Source organism: Dendropsophus ebraccatus, chromosome 1, assembly GCF_027789765.1.
Source record: "Dendropsophus ebraccatus isolate aDenEbr1 chromosome 1, aDenEbr1.pat, whole genome shotgun sequence".
Classification (NCBI taxonomy): Eukaryota; Metazoa; Chordata; class Amphibia; order Anura; family Hylidae; genus Dendropsophus; species Dendropsophus ebraccatus.
This window is the reverse complement of record NC_091454.1, coordinates 123,920,943-123,942,018: the sequence shown is the minus strand read 5'-3', so window position 1 is coordinate 123,942,018 and position 21,076 is coordinate 123,920,943. Positions and strand designations below refer to the sequence as shown.

The 21,076-nt window shown below is 38.9% G+C and overlaps 1 protein-coding gene across 1 annotated transcript in view; it reads left to right on the top strand.

The window, feature by feature from the left end:
- The window catches only part of SEMA3E (semaphorin 3E), a 135,951-nt gene that overhangs the window by 55,445 nt on the left and 59,430 nt on the right, over positions 1-21,076 (top strand). Inside the window, exons 2-3 of the mRNA XM_069978361.1 lie at positions 9,131-9,291; positions 15,945-16,004. Coding sequence (XP_069834462.1) covers positions 9,131-9,291; positions 15,945-16,004 — 221 coding nt within the window. The remainder of the gene's footprint in view (positions 1-9,130; positions 9,292-15,944; positions 16,005-21,076) is intronic.

The following is a 21,076-nucleotide window of genomic DNA, read 5'->3' as shown; positions in this document are numbered from 1 at the left end:
ATATAAAACAAGTTCCCTTTTAGTATTACTTAGGTGTTAACTATGATAAATGAAAAATGAGTTGAGTTGATTATTGCATAAGAGGCAGATGCTTTCAATTATTTAAAGCAAATCTTTACCAGTCGCAAAAACCTATGGTACCGCTCTCTAGTCATCAGCATGCCATATCTGGTCCAGGGGTCCTTCCTGATGGGGCCGTTTTTATGGTTAAAAACAAGTTTTATTCCGGCAGCACGGGGAGTCAGTGGGGCAGGGCCTAGAGCATCCGTGCCTTAGGCCTGCAGCACCTCACTCTCTTCTTTATCAGCACACCTCCAGGCTAGAGGGAGAAGGGGAGAAATGCATTGCAGGCCCAGGGTATGAGTGCTTTAGTACCCACCCCATTGGCTCCCCACCTCACCGCACTGCCAGAATAAAACAGTTTTTAACCATAATACCTCTAAGAAACTTGTTTACTGCAGACACAATACTCATTGAAACTAGTAATGTAGAAAACATAGAGGCAGACCACGCAAGTACTATGAATCCCATGGGGCAGAAGGGCTTGGCCCCTCATCAGCAAAACATGTAGTCAGCCTCCAAGGTACCCCCCTCTCCCTAGGAGAGACAGAGTCTTGGTGCCGCAGTGACATGATAAGACACTGCCACCATCTGCTGGCTGCGCCACCCACCCCCAGACAGTGAGAGGGCACTATCCACCACCTGCTCCTCCTGCAACCACCCCCGTCAGGAACTCTGGGAGCATTGTCTGCCTGAAACTCCCACCTGCATCCCAGACAGTGACTGGGCATTTTTTTTAAATTGTAGGTTTTTAGTAAAACTGTTAAAGAATAATTAAGGAAATAGCAGATTCAAAAAATGCTTTCTTCACTTACAGTACACCTCACCCTTCTCAATGTATTTACACTACCCAGCCAATACCATTAAAAAGGCTAGGGCATATTAACTGGCAGATCTGCCACCATGCCCTCAGTCATTCTTAAATCTTGTTGTCATACATACATCTATATATGTTCCTACTGCTGATGTCCTGTGCAGTAGGAATGTGTACATACCTGACATGAAGGGGTCTTTCTTGTGTATCGTACTGCTTCAGTGTGAGCATCACCACACATATTAAAGTGCCAGGAGCCAGTAAAATGATGGACAGCAGTGATTGCGCTGCTACTGTCATTAACCCTTAAGTGCTGTTATTTAAAGCGATTAAAACTCTTAAGTGTGTCAGTGACAGAAGTGTTACCTGTCACTGTCTGAGCAGAACCCCTTCAGTGTAACCACAGAGGTCTCTATCAATTTCTCTGCCTGCCATAGGTATGATACTTACCTCTCTGCAGTCTCATTGGCGATTTTCTCATCAAATGTGCATACATATAAGCAGAGGGTTGATAATCCTGATCATTGCTATACAATGGCATAGCATTAAACAGTATAAGCAATCTAATGACTTACATTTTATTTTTATTTTTTTAATTTACACAGCCTGTCTCCCAATAAAAATCCCCCCAAATAAAAAAAAAACCCAATATGCTACCAATAAAACCTATGTGTTACTGCTTTTTACTTTAATTTTATCTGGAGATTTGTGCATCACTGACCAATGGTCATGGAGGAGTTAATTAACATTTTTCTTTAAGATTGAACAAGAAATGATGTCTAAGTATGCAATGGCAATTGAACTATTTAAAAATTATTCTATAGGGAAAATACCTGGAATGCAAAGGTAACCTAAGTACCTAAGGTTACAATGTGAGTATATGAATATGAAGCTTAATAGTACTCAATGTTGGTTGTGAAAATATGTTTCTACAATATTTGTAAAAGTCAGCAAACAGAAAATTTTTAAATTATCTTTTGGATTTCCTTGGCGAAGCACACAAGATGTTTGCAATGTTCAATTATGGTTACATCTAACCAGAGAAAAAACATGCTTTTATGTAGTTTATTGGATAGCTATGTTACCCACACATTAATATCTCATATGGAACCAGCATGAAAAGCATAATGTTCTTAAAGCAACGTTGTTATGACTTGCATGCTACCTGAACCACAAGTCATTGGGTCAGTGACAATGACATGTGCTTCTGCCTGTCACAGATTTAGAACAGGCCGCCTGACATAACCTGACAGGTGACTCACTGGGTTAACTTTACCTAGGAGAGCTGTGGACAGTGTGTACTGACACACAGAGTGACAGGACAGGAGCAATTTGACAGCTACACAGCTTACACTATTACCTTCTCTATATCCTCTATCTGTCCCTGATACCTAATCAGCCTTCTCTAACCCTGCCTCTACCTATCTCTCTCTAGCTAGTGTAAATGTATGTGTTCAGTCCACTGTTCAGGAGCTGCACTGCCCTGGTATAAAGTGTCTGTGCGTTAATTAGATTTTAGCATAAGATAGAATGGAAGATGCTTTTACTGAACTATTGTAAAAGAAAAATAAGTCAGCCACCCCTAGTAACCAATCAGATTCCAGCTCCCTTTGAAAATGAAAGTAGTAATTATATTTTTTGCCAAGGCTTCAGTATACAGTACCTCCCCAACTACCATTAGTGTGTGTGTGTGTGTGTGTGTGTGTGTGTGTGTGTGTGTGTGTGTATGAGGAGGGGTGTGTGGTCAGATGGTCAGATATTGACATCCTCTTTGGGATGTAAAATCTGCTCTGCACAACATTCTACCATTTATTTTTATGGGTGTGTTTTTCCCCAACCCTCTCCTCGTGAGCTACCAACAGGCCTTAATGGGACATTTCAAGAAAAAAAGGGAAAGAAAGGAATGGGAGTTTAAACTAATGCAAAATGTTCAAACTTTGGGTCTTTACATTCATGCCAGCTTTATGTTGGCCTGTGTGTGACCTGTTTTGGCTATAAAGGCCATTAATTACCATTTGATAGCAAACAGATAGCAGCAAGTGCTCAGCATCCCCTTGTCACACCTTACAAGATTTAGTATATTGCATTTAGTTATTTTTAACATCCTTAACTTATGATCTCTGTTTAGGCTATGTTATGTAATAATCAAGGCCGTTGTTGCCGATTTTCAACAACGACAGTGATTACTAAGGTACTTACATATTGCTGCCGTCTATAGAATCACTCCAACTAGGATCCCTAGCAGCGCCTCAAAAACTGACATGTTAGTTTTCTGCGGCCACTATTCATTGAATAGTGGCTGCAGAAAACCTGTTAGCTCACACAATGGAGCGTGCGGCTCCGGCCACACGCTTCGTTGTGTGCAACGGATAATTAAGATGCAGGCGCGCATGGGTGTGTCCACATCCCAATTCAGGAGTGAAGATCATCCGGCAGGTATATTAGCCTGTGAATTTTTCAGTTTTGTGTAACATCATGTCTGACAAAGGGAGCTAGACTTCTGAAAGTTTACCATAAAATATACAATGCATGAACACTATGTGCATTTTGTTAGTGTTATTAAAGTTTCAAACAGTACAACAATAAATTATACAACGTTGACAAAACTCATAAATTCGATATCCTAAAGAATTAGAGAAAAAGGCATTTCCTTCTTTTTGTCAGCATTAACTGTTTCTGAACTAAGTATGGATCTGTATAAAAAATACAAAGCTGACAGCAAATAAAGTACTTATCCTTCTATTATATACAAGCAAGTTGGTCTTTTAAAAAGGATAACCCTCTATTCATTTCAGTATTTATGTTGGAGCACATATCAAACAGTTCCAGTGAATTAGAGTAATTTAGTCAAATGAAAATCACATTATAGTATCTAATGTGCTCTAGAAAACATTTTGTCCAATTTTAAAAGAGAAAATGGATCCAACTCTTGACCTAAAATGCGTGTGGAATTTGTAGCTCAAGGTATTAACCCTGCCAATCTATTTAACAGGCATATGATTAAGTGATTAAAGTTTCCTTTAAAATGACATGTGGAAAGAATTGAAATAAACATAATATGTCACTGACCAGTTACTCATGTATTGCACAGTATAGCTTTACAAAAATATTACCAGTGAACGAGGCATTCATTTGAGCGGAACAGCCAATACAGCTTGTTTTATTTGGACACTGCCCTTCATTAACTTGCTTAGTCATCTCAGCCATTATGCAATTATGTTTTATGAACTCCCAGTTCTTACAATTTTGCACAAAGTAGAGCAAGGGAAAAATACAATCATAGCTTAATAAGTTTTACACCATACTAATGCACAATATGTTAGTTTATAAACATAAGACTCCTATGTATCATATACACGTACAAAACATTACATATATTTATTTGATCATAAATACAGCAATTAAAGTGTCACTGTTGTTTGGGAAAATGTAGATATGTTATAGAGACCGATAGGAACATGTCAAAGCTTTTCCAAATGACAGGGACATTTTAAGTTTTAGGCTATGTTCACACGTAGTATAAGACCAGCTGTTCTGTGACCCCGGCCGGGATCATCCCGGCCAGTATTTAAGTACCGGCAGGGTGATCTTTTCGGCCACAGAGCTCTGATGCGGGCGCATCAGCGCTCGCCTGCATCAAAGCTTCCCATAGCCCTGACAGGACTTTCTGCGGCCGGAATTCACTGAATTCTGGTGCAGAAAACTGACCTGTCAGTTTTTTCTGGCGCCGCATGGGATCCCGGCCGGAGCGCATACGATGTGTGTACGTTCCGGCCGGGATCCCATTGAAAATAAGACTATGTTCCACCCCGCAAAACTACGGCCGTAGTTCTGCGGCGAGAACTACGGCCGTAGTTTTACATAGTGTGAACATAGCCTTAAAGCAATATATGACACAAGGATGAGCCCTGCATAATATGTACAGTCAAAGGCTCTCGGCATTCTATGTCTACAGGCTTCCTAAGATCTGGTACTAGTCACAGGTCTAATATCCTTCATCATAAGTTTATTCTTCTTTTCAGAATACAACACTATTGATTTTAAATATAAAGGCCCAGATAGAGATAGAGGCCCAGATTTATTAAAACTTTAGCAAACATGCCATAGACAAATCTTCAGACTTGTATCTGAAGACTTGCTACTTTAAGTTTAGACCAACTATTACTTTGCTTAAAGTGCACAAGAATTTTTTGCCATATCCTGGCACATTTTTTGGCGCCAGCTTTTTGGGGTTTCACAACTTAGATCACGCCACCACTTGATATGATAATGCCCCTTTCACAAACCAGGTGGAAAAGTGTCTCTAAAGTGTTTAAAATGCATAATAAATAGTCATATAAATTAAACTTAGTGGGCTGGCACCACATGACAATAATCAAGGAGTGCTAGTCATCACAACCCCTACGCGGAAGAAAAAAAAAAACACCTGAGTTGTGCACTTCACAAAATATAGTCAAAAAGTATCAAAAAAATATTTGTACTTTTTTACTTTATTTTGTGCGAGCAGTCTGTTTTTTGCAGCTCAGGTGTTGTTCACTCTATATTAAATAAGTGTGACACTTTTTGGACAAAATTTTGGTACAGATACATTAGTACATCTGGGCCATAGAGTCAAAAGATTTGATCAGTCAGGTCACAGGGCTAAGGGCCCTATTCCACAGGATGATTATCATTCAGATTATCGTTAAGTCGTTCAAATCTAAGCGATAATCATTCGGTTGAATAGCAGTTAACGATTAACGACAGAACAAGAAATCGTTGATCGTTTAATAAGACCTGGACCTATTTTTATTGTTGCTCGTTTGTAAATTGTTTGCATTGAATAAGACGTCGTTCACAGTAGTGACAAACGCAATAGCGATGACAAGATGACCGCAAGAACGATCATAAGTAACGATTATAGTTCCATGTAAATGGGTGAACGATTTCAGGTCTTTCGCAATAGCTGTAGTTTGGATCAATTATCGTTAACGATTATGCGAACGATAATCGTCCCGTGGAATAGGGCCCTAAGACTTTCAACTCTCTCCTTTCAACCAAGACAGATTACTAAAGAAAGTCTGTGGACCAATCTCCTGCATACATAGAGCAGGCAAAAGCAGTGCAGTAAGCTTTTCCCCCATCATTCTAGCAATCAGTATGGGTCTGAACACACCCAGATCCCCACAACTTAGAACTTTCAACATGTCTCTATAACATGTGATACAGTATGTTTTTTGAAGTGGCAGATAAACTTTAGATTTTTTATTTTAAACTTTAAAGCCAGTCTGCAGCCGTGAGTTTGTCAATTCAGTCGAGACACAGTGATGCTGGGGCTGGTGAGTCTATCAGCACTGAAGGAACATCAGGCCAATCATAAGGGCCTGACTCTCCTGCAGATAATTGTGGAGAGATATTTAAACAGCTTTCCTCCATAGCTGCCTGTGATAATTTCACCAGTGTATCCCTGTGTTCTGTACTGACACAAGCCTTAGTAGAAGAACACATGTACCCAGGTTATATAAACTGGCTGCCATCTTTGAATAAATGAGACCGACCTTGACCATCAGCATGTCAGGGTGTTTGATTCTTAGTGCGCACTATAAACTTTATGACTTTTCTTTTAGAACAGACAGTCAATATAACAGCACTCTTGGGGTGCATCCTTTTCAATTCTCTGTGTATTCTGACTTCTGCTATTGTTCACAGGCCTTGGGTTGTATCTTGATTTTGTACTTCGCTGATGCCTGTGTTTCTGACCATGGCCTGTTTACAGTATTCCCTTTGCTTCTAATTTTGTGCTGTGTTGTTCTTCTGGTTCTTACCTCTGGCATATTTTTTTATTACTCTGTTGTCTGCTGAATTGTGGCCTGATGTTACCATTTGTTATTGGCCTGGACTGTTTTGCCATTCTTACTACTTGACAGCCTAACCACTTAGCAGCTTCGGGACCATTGCCCAGTTGGGGTCTACCATGCAGATTACAATTACATTTTTACATTTGCCAGGATGATTTATTTTGTCCTGTCATCTACTGTATGTATAACTATTCTGACCTATCAATTTCTAATCCATAGAATACCTAAAGCTCTATAGAAATCTATTATGAACAAACTAAATAAAACTAATTGTATGTGATCCTGTTTTTATGTTGACATACCTAATAATTTGTATTAAAAAAAAGACATACCCCCATCCTGATAACCCTATTGCCCTATAGTGTTGATCCAGAGGAAGGGAGAAATTCCAATTAGGTAGAAGTAAATTGTTCTTTAATATAATAAAATAGTATGACACTATACTTATTCAGAGAAGAGTACATGTACTGTAAGTTAAAAATTAAAATGTAAACAAATGTATTAGGCAATATTGAGACAAACAATATTAATTTTGTATCCCGATGAACATCATAGTAAAATATAATAGTGGTCTTGTTGGCTTGATATAGTCTTATATAAGTGTGTCGTCCTGTCCTCACAACAATAGTCATATTCATTCTTCTGATTGAAAATCGTCATGTTTTATCATAAGGGACTAATTATAGTCTTACTAATGAGAACCAACGATATCATTGCTATTATTGTTGACCTTGACCTGTTATGTCTATGCTGATTGCTGCCACCTGCACCAACCTTGGGCATGGCCTTCATTATGCCTTTGCGCTATGAGTATATTCGAGTGATCATGTTTGGTTTTGTTCGGCCTTGTTCAAATACTCACTGTCTACTTTATCTGGACTCTATTGCCTGGGTATCTCTTGTGTTCCCAGGAGAGTGTGGAATTCCTACACATTCCTTACAAAGGGACATGACACTCAATGTAGTTTAAGGGCAAGTTCACAGGAGAGGTTAAGCTCACTGTCATTCTATTGCTACAAAAGAAACGTAAACAAAATAGACAAGGATTAGAAAAACTATATGTATAGCATTGAGCCATGGGTTGGAATTCTAACTTTAAGTTTTTATCTTGCTTCACTAGAAAATATATTATAAATATAATATCTTATATAATATAAGATTATTGACTGTTTGCTGCTAAGGATCTATATAACTGTATAAAAAGCAATGCTATATATATGTCCAATGTGGAAAAAAGCATTTAAATGTTATAAGATCATTACGGAATATAATTCCATTTTATGCAGAAGTAATGATAATAATAATAATAATAATAATAATAATAATAATAATAATAATAATAATAATAATAATACAAAGTAAAAGAAGAAGGGCTGAGAAAAAGTAACATTTTAGTATGGATAGTGGGTAGTAGAAAATAGGCATCTCTTTTTTTTTATTTTTCGTGTATGTTGGCTGATCGTTGTCTTTTAACACTACCTATTACACCAAGCGATTATCGGCCGTAAATGTCAATCAGCCTGTCAATCATTCAGTTTCCACCATGGACCGTAGTGGACGTTGCTGGATTAGTGGCACAATATCTCCCAGGACAGCAGTGGACATTAAGAAATGAGCACTCAATGAGTTATTAAGATGGACACTGTGTTTACTGTGACTTCCTATAATTCACACCCAGCACCCAGTGACTTGGTATAATGAACAACAGTCACCCAGTTACTTGGTATACTGAACAATGGCTTCACTGCTTCCACAGAAAACCACCCACAATATTTCTCTCCCTGAACTAACTGCGTACTGCAATCTGCTCTCCACTATACACAGTCGACTGGCCGCCTCCAGGAAGCCAATCACCATATATAGAGGGTGAGGAGAGGGGCTGATATCACAGTCTGATTTGCACCTGATTGGACGGGTGCAAGGGATTATGGATAATTCCTTGCTGGTACCAAAATACAGCTCTGTGAGCTAACATGTGCAGCTGCCATGTTTAGCGAATTTGTTGAGTGAATCACTGTGATTAGTAGAACAAAGTGAATTGACAGTGCGATTTGCAGTGAATCTTGTTTTTTAGTCACATCCATCCCTGCACCAGGGCACTCCTCTTTGACACTATCGACCAACAAATAAAGGCATTTTTACTAAAAAGAACACACTGACACAATTTATGAAGGTATGATTGCAGAGAGTTTACTGTACGTGGATGTATATAACAGCAATAACAGCTACCTACTTATTTGGGGGAAGGGGGAGGGGTGACCGATTTGCTTATCAACTATTAAATGTTATATACAGATATTATTAAAAGTACCCTTTGTTCATGGAGAAATCATTTTCATTCCTTGTACTATCTTATATAATGTATTTATTTAAAGTTAACATGTATATTGTAACTTAACTATTTCATTTTCCATTTCAGAGCTGTGTGATTTAAACAGAACTTCAGTTTTCCAGAGTCAACTTGGAGCTCTTGACCTTCATACCATGTATTTGGATGAGTATCAAGAAAGACTGTTTGTGGGAGGCAGAGATCATGTGTATTCACTTAGCCTGGAGAATGTCAGTGAGAAATATAAAGAGGTAATGTATAAAAAAAAACTTAAGCCAAGGTTGCATTTGATTACAGTATAGTAAAATTAAATGTTCTGCCAAATGCTCCGAATACATAAAGTGGGCCTCTGGCTTAGAACGCATTGAATATTTATATTGTGGAATTGCAGGATTTCCTTAATTAAATATTCCTAAAGTTGCTTTGCAAAAAGGAGTGATCTTTTAACTGGCATTGCAGCAACTTCTGTGAGTCATCCTATTAAAGTACAGAGCTTTTATGCATTTTTGCTGAATGGACTTTCAAATATTCCATGAATTTCTACAGGCTTCTTATAGTGGTCTCCAAACTTGAAACGGGAGCTGTTCCTAAAGGAACAGCATGCACAGAATCTATACAATAGGATGAACCTACTATTACTGCTAATTTTCCAATGTATTGTGCAAGGTTTTTTTTTTTGTTATTTTGGTGCACACTAGTTAATAAATCCCTGTCCAAACTAGTTTACACCTCTGATTCTACTGCACAGTTTGCCTCAATATTTGTCTTTTTAGTTTGTAAATTCATTGGGAAAAAGTGCCACACAGCGTACATTATTAGCAAATGGCATGTGCCTGGCATGCTCCAAACTTTTGAGAGGACAAAAATGGGGATGAATGAGCAATAGCAATCGCTCCCCACCCCCTTCCCCCAAGTGTTATGCCAAGTCAGGTGCATGACCTAGGGATTCTAAATACACCAAAGAAAGAATACTGTCTTGTTAGTCACATCATCTTAAGGCCCTAAACAGTGTTTCAGTTTACCCCCAGAATCATTTAGTGGGGGCATGTATACTGTATACCTCTTTTGGTCTTTTTGCACAGACAGTAATGATGAAGATACTAAATGTTGTGCTCATTTTTTTTCTTCAAACTGGTTTTACTTCATTTTTTTTAAACAAACATTGACATAACTATGCCTGTTAAGGTTAAATGGATGAACTCAGAACTGATGATTCATCTTTCCTTCCCCTCGTATGACGAGCACGTGCCATACAGCGCACATCAAGATTTCACATGGGAGGCAGCCGTGACTGATATATTCATGATTCTTGTATAGTTTTAAACATAATTGACAGATTTACTCTTTGTTGAAAAGAAATTTAAACTTGTCATCCAGAATTACCTCAGTAACAGCACGCGTGTACTTCATAATATATTTCATTTGTGATAATCACCTTTCCTACCAAGCATTGCTCTGGAGGTTTAAAGTGATGAAATGAGAAAAATATGTCTTTGCAACTTAATCTTAGATGAATCTATGGAGTCTCAACCACCAATGAATCATAGAGCAGCAATAAGTTCTATAAAAATAAATTTGTTGAAAGATGAGCAACAGTATACTGTATGTATCACATTTAATTAATATTACAATGGACTCTGTAACATGTATGAGGTCAAACAATCTCCATATTCTAAGATTAGTTTAAACACTTAATACATTTCATAGGTCATTCTTTTTTTTAACAATCTTACTTTAGGGCACCCATACATGTTGTGGATGAGCCACATTGAACTAATACTCCATTTGTGTGTGCTGTAAATTTGCTGCTGGACTTACAGTAAGTACAGGTTAGCATCCAGCTATCGCACATGATGGTAGCTCTTTCCCAACATGTATAAATACATAAAAAAACTTTTATCTCTTTTTCATGTGTATATAAATTTAATAATTCACTATAAATAGTGCATTCTCCTATAAATGTGTAAACCCTGGAATTAGCAAGGTGCTGCTTCCCCTCTTACATCATAGCCCAATTCCTTTTATAATCACCTGATTTCCAACTCTGCAGCACTGCATGGTGACCAACCATTTTACACATGGGTCTCTGTGTGAAGTGGAAGAAAAGTGCAGAAAATCATGCCACTACACTTTAGACTTCTGTCAGCCAAACACGTCACTCAAAGCAGATTTAGTCACCAGTCTAGCATGTATGGGGCCCCCACGAGCAACCACCGACAGATGGTGGTGGTGGGGATAGGGGTTGGCTGTGATGGACCATATGCAACACAGAAATGTTTGGCCATGCCGAGCATTCCTGTATTTGGGGAAAGTGGGAGGCGGGTGGGAGACATAACTGACTGCTGAATGATGGTTCAGCTGTCAGTTATTGGAGCTGTATGGGGGACTTTAAACAAAGTTAGCAACTTCTTCACTCACTAATCCATGTGTGAAATGTCTTTTCACAAATCAGCATGCCAGGATCGGAAACTAGCTGATTTATGGGTAGATATAACTGACAGAACCTTTAGTGCCAGTTATAACCATTTGTAAGCTTTTAAAATTTCCGTTTTGTTACCACCTTATTGAGGCAGTGCTCAGCAGTGACATTATTCCACTGCAGAGCACCAGATAAATATTCATTAGAAGGTGCAGTCTGCCCAGGGTGGATCAGTGCGCTTTGAGTGACAGCCACAATATTAGTACATCTGGACCAGTGTACCTTTCATATATCTGTGCTTTTAGAACATAGAAAAAAAGAGGCTTTCCAAAGCTTCTAAAGTGGTTAGAGCTGTAACATTTTCTCACCCCTCCCACTTCCAATCCTTTCCTTGCCTGCCTGACAGTCAGGGCTTACCTTCCAGCTGAAGGGGGGTGGGGGGGCAAATAAGTTTGCAGGGGGCAATGTATCAGTGGAGACTCTTGAGTGAGTACTCCATTGTATTTTTTGTCGCTGATCTCCTTGAGCTAAGTTATTGCTGTGTTTTATTGGTCTATTTTTCATTGCCCCTAGTAGCCAGAATCCTGTTTCAAACTGCCGAGAGACAAATACCCCAAAACAGCTGTCTGTGGATGTATGCCTAGCCTTGGTAGCCTTGTCATGTCGCAATACTTGCCACATTTAGACTTTGACGCAAAAGAGGCCACCCTGGTATTTCCCTATTTATGTTCCAATACTCGCAACCGAGTGGGACTTAAGGGGCTATGTATCAGGGTGGTTTGGTGAACTCCCCACTGGGAGGCACCCCGAGGCAGCAGGCTTTCCTACTCTGGAGGGATATCTGACTATTCCTGTGTTTTGAGACTCGTAACTGACGCTCCACGGACCCTTTTTTACAGGGGTTTAGAAAAGCCTCTTTGACACTTTGCACTTGTATTCCTAAGGGAAATAAAGATAGTCTTTCTTTTAGACACCTTCATAAAACTTCCCCAATTGTGTTTGTAAAATTACTAACACAATGGTTAAACATCTTCAAACTGTGATACTGAGCACATTGTGGCCTGTACCTAGCTATAGTAATTCTGTAAATAAATGTACTGATTGTTAAGAGAATACAATTTCCAAAAGCTCTTTAACTTGCAAGGATTATGGAGATTTATTTTTCCATCCACAAATGTTGTAAACTATCTGGACAACATAAATATAATATACTGCATTTTTTCCACTATACACTAAATCAGACATGATTTGATTGTAAAGTAATTGTTGTATCTGAAGATGTATCATATTGCCTTAAAGTGATAAAGTCACCTGTGTCACTGGGACGGGGCTTCTCTGCCTCACCCCACCCCAGACCTCCCTAACAAAGGTCAATCTATGCAATCACGGGTGACAGTATCACTTTAATTGATATACTGTATGTATTCTTTTTTTGTTTTGTTGCTCAAAATCATTGGAAAAAAATATTTCAACTGTCTTTATGGTCATACACAAGCGTGGATTATAATTGCAAAAAAGGGGTTACCACTCGAGGCCCTGTCCTCTGGGTGCCCAGGATTGGAAAGTATTTGCCCTGTTACAATCCGTTGGCTTGCTAATGGGGAATCTAGGACACAAGCAAACACTGCTTTCAACTGCATGCATGTAATGACTGGAGTTGTGGATTCATTGTACCGCTGCTAGCGATGGTGTAAGCCGCACCAGGGAGCGGAGTTTAAGGGACCACTGGTCTTCACTACCCCAGGCTTGGCTGACTAGTGGTGGCAGACAAGGTGCAACTGGAGACTTGGTAGGTAGGCAGGAACACAGCAGGACACACGGCTGGAACAGGGATAGCAGTCACAGGCAGGAACCACATATAGCTGGAACCAGAAACGGCAGGAATCACGGGCAGAAATCACAAGGGAGCTTGGACCACACACTTATGGAAAGCACGCAGAGGCACCAGCATAGGGCCAGGGTAGAGGAAGACATTTATAGATAGTGCTTGGTGCAACTTAGCCAATTTAGGGCGTACTGCCCTTTTAAATTTGCAGCTGTGACAATGTGCACAATGGTTGGGTCTAAGACAGACAAGTTAGCTGTCATACTCAATTTCATGAACTCCTATTAACATTTATGGGAGTTGTACTAAAGACATAGCATCAGGAACTACACATGTAACTTTTGGTCACCCCAGGGGCTATGTTGTTTATGCAACTCCTATTAGTGTCAGTAGGAATTACACAAACTGCATAAAATAGCTTACTCTGACACATGCAAACAGACCATAAGGAGCCAAAAAGTTTCTTTTTCATAGATGGATAAACTAATTTTTTGCAAACTGCAAAAATCTTTTAAATGCAAAGGTTCAGTTTTACTTAAATGAGTAAAATTCTATTTATTTATACTACTACTAGAGGGTATACACTACAAGGGTTTTTAAACCACTAACTTACTGTACAGTACTTATTTTTAAATATGGAAGATGCTGAAAGAAAGGCAGGACTAATGTTTCTAAAGTTTCATCTCCATTTCGAGAGGCATTAAAGTATTTGATTGACAAGAATTATTGACACGTGACAAGTGATTTTATGTTTAATGAAACCCTAATATTATGACAATGGATGAGTATATAGACTCATAAGGCATAACTCATATAGACTGAATAATAGGTAAAAATTTTAGGCACTCACATAAACTAATATGTAACATTGCCTAAAGAGTTTCTGTCATCAGGAAAACAGGGGTGTAGATTAACCCATGGGTAGCTTCTTTTTAGGATTCTGGGCATCTTTTTCTTTTTATCTCTGTCTCCTTTCCACCACTAAGGTACAAACCTTTTTGCTAACATGTAAATGAGGCTCAAGTGCCCAGGGGCTTTCTACACCACAGCAAAAGCTCAGTCAGGTCCATCCTCTCTACCACTGCTTGCTTCCACCTAGCCCATTTGAATGACAGTAACTAGATTAACCCCTCAATAACAGACAATTTTTACTTTGCACTCTTGTTTTTTCCTCATTGTGTTTAAAAGGCCAAATTACATTACTTTTTTTTCACCTACTGACCCATATGAAGTCTTACTTTTTGCAACAATTGTATTTTGTAGTGACACTCTTGATTTTTCTATTAAATATGCTGCTGTTTCTGTTTCTGTGCGGCAAAGAAACCATCTAACTATGGATACCTGAAAAATGTATAAGTCAGTGTGAACATAGGAGTCAGGGGGCAGAAAGCTGCATGTGGGCGGGGGGAGAGTGCCTCCAGTGCACCAAAGGAACTAATTATCCTATTTCTTTCGGATGGAATTTTGCAATAACAGCAGGACATACAAATGTAACAAAAAAGGTGAAGGAAAGGGGAGGTAAGCGGCTATAGGGAGATATAAGAAAGTTTGTATGGAATTCATTATATGGCATGACTTTCTTATTCATGATAATGCATGCAGCATTTGTGGAATATGCATGCATCTGTGGAATATCAAGCTAAGACAAAGATTTATACTCCAGATTTAAAATATGTACGGTAATGTTAAGGTTAAGTCTGTGTCAAATATGAGCAATTTCAAATTATGGGCCTATGTCATTTGGACTTTGGTTGTTTATTTAGCTGTTAGGCATTTATACTGATGAAAATTAACTTAAAGTATGTAAGTTAATTACAGTTTACTTATTTTATTACAGTTTTTTATATTTATGATTATAATAGGCTTGGCTTTATCCTCTTTTGAGAACCCAAGACTTTCTTGCACGTGTCTTCTTAGTTCTTAATGTATATGTGTGAAAAGGGGGAGTTAACATTGTTATCTTATATTGCACTGTATCTCATGAATTCTAAGTGATTTATTGAGCCATCATTTTTTTACTCTATAGATAAATTCCTAAGTAACATTATCCTGTTTATTTTAAAATACCTGAGTATTTAAGCCAATGTTTTTTTCATACAGACAATGTATGATTTATTTTCTTTTAATTCTAGTATTAAATCTGTACCTAGCCGAGTGTGGTATATGTTAGCTTAATCTGCCTGGAAGCTAAGAAACATATTATACATATTAAAAAAATATATATATATAAAATGATAAAACCATTAATCTGCTTGTTAGTAATTAAATTGCCATTTATTCATCCACATTTAACAGCACTGTGAAATAAAAAGGCAAACTGTTGCAGGTTTTGTATGTATTTTAACTAATTCTTATTCTATGCAATAATAAATAAATATAATAATAATAATAATAATAATAATAATAAAGATTGTATTTTTCCCTATAACGCTGTGGGTTGTTGGTGTGGTTGGCCCCTGACATTCATTCTAAGAATTGATCACCCAGCCCAGCTAATGTTGAGAAGCATGTACTTGTAGTTAGGGATAAATTGGCATGGTTGGTAGGAGTTGATGCCAAACCATGATATATTAAAAATGCAATGTGGAAGGAAATTTTATACAGGCTATGAATATTACAGAAGTATGGATGCTAACAAATTAGTTTACCCTTTGTCCTAGATTCATTGGCCAAGCTCAGAACAGCAAATTGATGACTGCTACAGAAAAGGAAGAGAAGAGGTAAAAACATTTTTAAATATTTGCTTTACTGCCAACAGAAGGGGTTGAGCTGCTTATTACAACCAACGGAGTCTAGTTCTGACTTAGAGATAACTAAATTAAAAGGGAACTCCGGGGCTGATAAAAAAAAAAAATCAATTATAAACACAAATTTTCCCACTTACCATCCCTCCTGAGTCTGTCTCTGTTTAAATTTCCTGCTGTTTGCAGGTCCCTGAAGCTCTGGTTGGTGTCTTAATTTTTTATTCACTTTCTGGTTTGGGCTTTCCCATGATGCACTTTGTCTCCTGTGATGTCTAACTGACTCTGTAAAACTGTTATATAGCTTACAGTTTGTTCAGCCAATCAGAGCAGAGCAACCTGAGTCTAAAGGGAGGCTGGCCTAACAGGGCTTAGACTCGCCTCCCTCTTGATAATGTCTTGTCACAAAATGGCAGCCACAGAGCAGCCTAGGGTCAACAGTCATTAGATAAGAATAAGTTTTCTTCACTTCCTGGTGGGGGGGTTAAGGGGGAGAAAAGATAGGGAAGGGGGCAGATAGGTGATTGAAGCATATTACAAAGTGTTTTTCACTGGAGTACCCCTTTAAGAAAGTTCTCTGATTTTTACTGTTCTTATTGTTTCATATGTAACCTAAACTTCTCCTTTAGACATTTTTTTGTATAATCCTTTATGTGTATCTATAAGACTGTATCAATTTCTGAGGGCCCTATTACTTGAGTAGATTATCGACCAAACAGAATAATATTGCCCAGTGTAATAGGCCCAGTGATCAGTTGACAAATAAGCAAATGCTTATTCGTCAGCTAATCACATCATATTACTAAGCTAATAAGTTCTTGTTTAATGGCTGCAAATTGCCTCATGTAATAGGGGACATGTGACAAACAAATAATGTAAACAAAGTGCCACATGAATAACCCAGTGATCATTGGTAAAGCCCTGCCTGCATAGTAATGAAGCTGTCTAATAGGTTCCTTAACTGCCTAACAGTTCATTTCAAGTCCTGTCCAAACTAAATGGCCGAAGCTATTACTGTTTTACCTGAACAGCACTGATTACAGGAGGCTTTCCACTGCACACAGCCAGGACCTTGCTGCAACTGACAGGAGCAGAGAGGAATAAGTTCCCAGCAGTTGAACTCTTTACATGGCAGGCAATAGAGAGAAAATGACAGAGGGAGATATTGCACCAAGTATACTGTGGCAGTGCAGTTTGCCACCCATATGTTCACACCGTAAAATAAAGGTAGAATATGGCCTCATATTGAGGTGGAAATACGATTATATTTTTAATGTAATATTAAACGCCATTGAAGTCAAAGGGAAATTACGGTCTGAACTTATTATGACCATCTAAATACTGAACATGTTCATTAGCTCATTATTTACAACCTTTTTTCATCTCTTTACACAATTTTTAGTGTTCATTCAAAATTACAGTTATATTTGCCTTTTATTTTACTTTATGTGAATCTAGCCTAAAGGTTATTCTGCCTAATTTTATCAGAAGTATACATCATCAATCAATAACATTATGAGACCATATTTCCACAATCCCCAAAATGTCTACAATTACAGAAAGCCAAGATGCAGTTAATGGCTATGTTCACACAACGTTTTTTCAGCTCCGTTTAAAATTATGTCCCTTATTTTGAGTCTGAAATAACGGACGTCATTTAGCAGCCTTGCCTTCCCTTACTACAATGACTGATGTTTGTACATTATTCTAGTTTGGTTACGAATTGGACTTTGGGTGTGTCTTAAGTGGAAAGTCCATTGAATTTAATTGTAAAAACTGAGAAAGAACGGTGACAAAAGAAAAACTGTGTGTGAACTACAAATAAAAAACCTCGCTGTTTACAAAAGACGTCTGAAAATAATGATCATGTTCATTATTTTGACGCCCGTGGCAAAAACGTCCATTATTCAATACATTGTGTGCATTGGACGTCTGTCTTTCCATGGACTTCAATGCATTGCCATTGCAGTCAGTTAAATCGTGGCAAAAACTGATGTTTTTTTAACCCCTTTGTGCTGCAGCTAGTTTGGGCCTTAATGACCAGGCTAATTTTTCAAAATCTGACCTGTCTCACTTTATGCTCTTATAGCTCAGTGATGCTTTAACGTATGCTAGCGATTCTGAGATTGTTTTTTCGTGACATATGGCACTTTATGTTAGTGGCAAAATTTGGTCACTACTTTGTGTGTTTTTTGTGAAAAACATCAAAATATCATGAAAAATTAAAAAAATTTGCATTTTATGAACTTTGAAATTCTCTGCTTCTAAAAAAAGAAAGTCGTAGCACATAAATTAGTTACTAAGTCACATTACCAATATGTCTTCTTTATTCTGGCATAATTTGGTAAACATATTTTACTTTTTTAGGGTGTTATGGGGCTTAGAAATTTATCAGCAAATTATCACATTTTCGTGAAACTGATTTTTTTAGGGACCAGTTATTTTTTTAAATGGATTTAGAAGTCTGGTATCCTGAAAACCCCCATAAGTGACCCCATTTTGGAAACTACACACCTTAAAGAATTAATCTAGGGGTATAATGAGCATTTTAACCCTACAGGGGCTGGAGGAAAGTATTCACAATTAGGCAGGAAAAAAATTGAAAATTTTAATTTTCCAATAATATATACGTTTAGATTAAAGTTTCTCATTTTCAAAAGGAATATGAGACAAAAAGCACCCCAAAATTTGTAATGCAGGTTCTCTTGAGTACAACGGTACCCCATATGTGGGCGTAAACCACTGTATGGGCACACAGCAGGGCTCAGAAGGAAGGGAGCGCCAATTAGCTTTTCCAATGCAGATTTTGCTGAAGAAGTTTCTGAGCGCCAGGTGCGTTTGCAGAGCCCCTGTAGTGTCAGCAGAGAGAAAACCCCCCATAAGTCACCCCATTTTGGAAAGTACACCCCTCAAAGAATTCATCTTGGTGTGTGGTGACCATTTTGACCCCACAGGTATTACAGGAAAGTATTCAAAAGAAGACAGTAAAAATGAAAAACTCGAATTCTTCCAATAATATGTTCGTTTAGTTTGAAATTTCTCAATTTCACGAGGAACAAGAGGAAAAAAGTACCCCAAAATTTGTAACGCAGGTTCTCCTGAGTACAATGGTACCCCATATGTGGGCATAAACCACTGCATGGGCACACAGGAGGGCTCAGAAGGGAAGGAGCGCCAATTAGCTTTTTCAATGCAGATTTTGCTGCAGAAGTTTTCGAGCGCCAGGTGCGTTTGCAGTGCCCCTGTAGTGCCAGCGGAGTAAAATCTCGCCATAAGTCACTCCATTTTGGAAAGTGCACCCCTCAAAGTATTCATCTTGGTGTGTGGTGACCATTTTGACCCCACAGGTATTAGAGGAAAGTATTCAAAAGTAGACAGTAAAAATGAAAAACTCAAATTTTTCCAATATTATGTTCTTTTAGTTTGAAATTTCTCAATTTCACGAGGAACAAGAGGAAAAAAGTACCACAAAATTTGTAACGCAGGTTCTCCTGAGTACAATGGTACCCCATATGTGGGCGTAAACCACTGTATGGGCACACAGGAGGGCTCAAAAGGGAAGGAGCGCCAATTAGCTTTTTCAATGCAGATTTTGCTGAAGAAGTTTCCGAGTGCCAGGTGCGTTTGCAGAGCCCCTGTAGTGTCCACAGAGTAAAATCTCCCAATAAGTCACTCCATTTTGGAAAGTGCACCCCTCAAAGAATTTATTTTGGGGTGTGGTGAGCATTTTGACCCCACAGGTGTTTGAGGAAAATATTCAAAAGTAGACAGTAAAAATGAAAAACTCGAATTTTTCCAATAATATGTTCCTTTAGTTTGAAATTTCTCAATTTCACGAGGAACAGGAGAGAAATGTCACCCCAATATATGTAAAGCAGGTTCTCCTGAGTAGAACAGTACCCCATATGTGGGCATAAACCACTGCATGGGCACACAGCCGGGCTCAGAAGGGAAGGAGCGCCAATTAGCATTTTCAGTGCAGATTTTTCTGAAGATGTTTCTGAGCGCCAGGTGCGTTTGCTGAGCCCCTGTAGTGTCAGCAGAATAGATTCCCCCCAAAAGTCACCACATTTTGGAAAGAGCACCCCTCAAAGAATTCATCTTGGTGTGTGGTGACCATTTTTACCCCACAGGTATTAGAGGAAAGTATTCAAAATTGGCCAGTAAAAATGAAAAACTCGAATTTTTCCAATAATATGTTGGTTTAGTTTGAAATTTCTCAATTTGACGAGGAACAGGAGAGAAAATTCACCCCAAAATCTGTAACGCAGGTTCTCCTGAGTAAAACGGTACCTCATATGTGGGCATAAACCACTGTATGGGCACACAGCAGGGCTCAGAAGGGAAGGAGCGCCAATTTACAGGAGCAAAACCGCAGCTAGTAATGGTTATTAGAATAGCGCAGTTACTAAAATAAAATAAAAAAAATGAAATTACAGGTAATGTGGGGTGGTTATGGACAGTCTGGGGTGGTTATGGGCAACCTGAGGTAGTTACAGGTAATCTGGGGTGGTTACGGACAACATGGGGTGGTCACGGGCAACCTGCTGTGGTTACAGGCAACGTGGGGTGGTTACAGGCAACGCGGGGTGGTTACGGGCAACGTGTGGTGGTTATGGGCAACGTGTGGTGGTCACGGGCAACGTGTGGTGGTCACGGGCAACCTGCTGTGGTTACGGCAACGTGGGGTGGTTACAGGCAACGTGGGCTGGTTACAGACAACGTGGGCTGGTTACAGGCAACGTGGGCTGGTTACAGGCAACGTGGGCTGGTAACGGGCAACGTGGGCTGGTTACGGGCAACCTGCTGTGCTTACAGACAATCTGGGATGGTTACGGGAAACGTGGGGTGGTTACGGGCAACCTGCAGTGCTTACAGACAATCTGGGGTGGATACGGGCAACGTGGGGTGGTTACGGGCAACCTGCAGTGCTTACAGACAATCTGGGGTGGATACGGGCAACGTGGGGTGGTTACGGGCAACCTGCAGTGCTTACAGACAATCTGTGGTGGTTACGGGCAACGTGGGGTGGTTACGGGCAATGTGGGGTG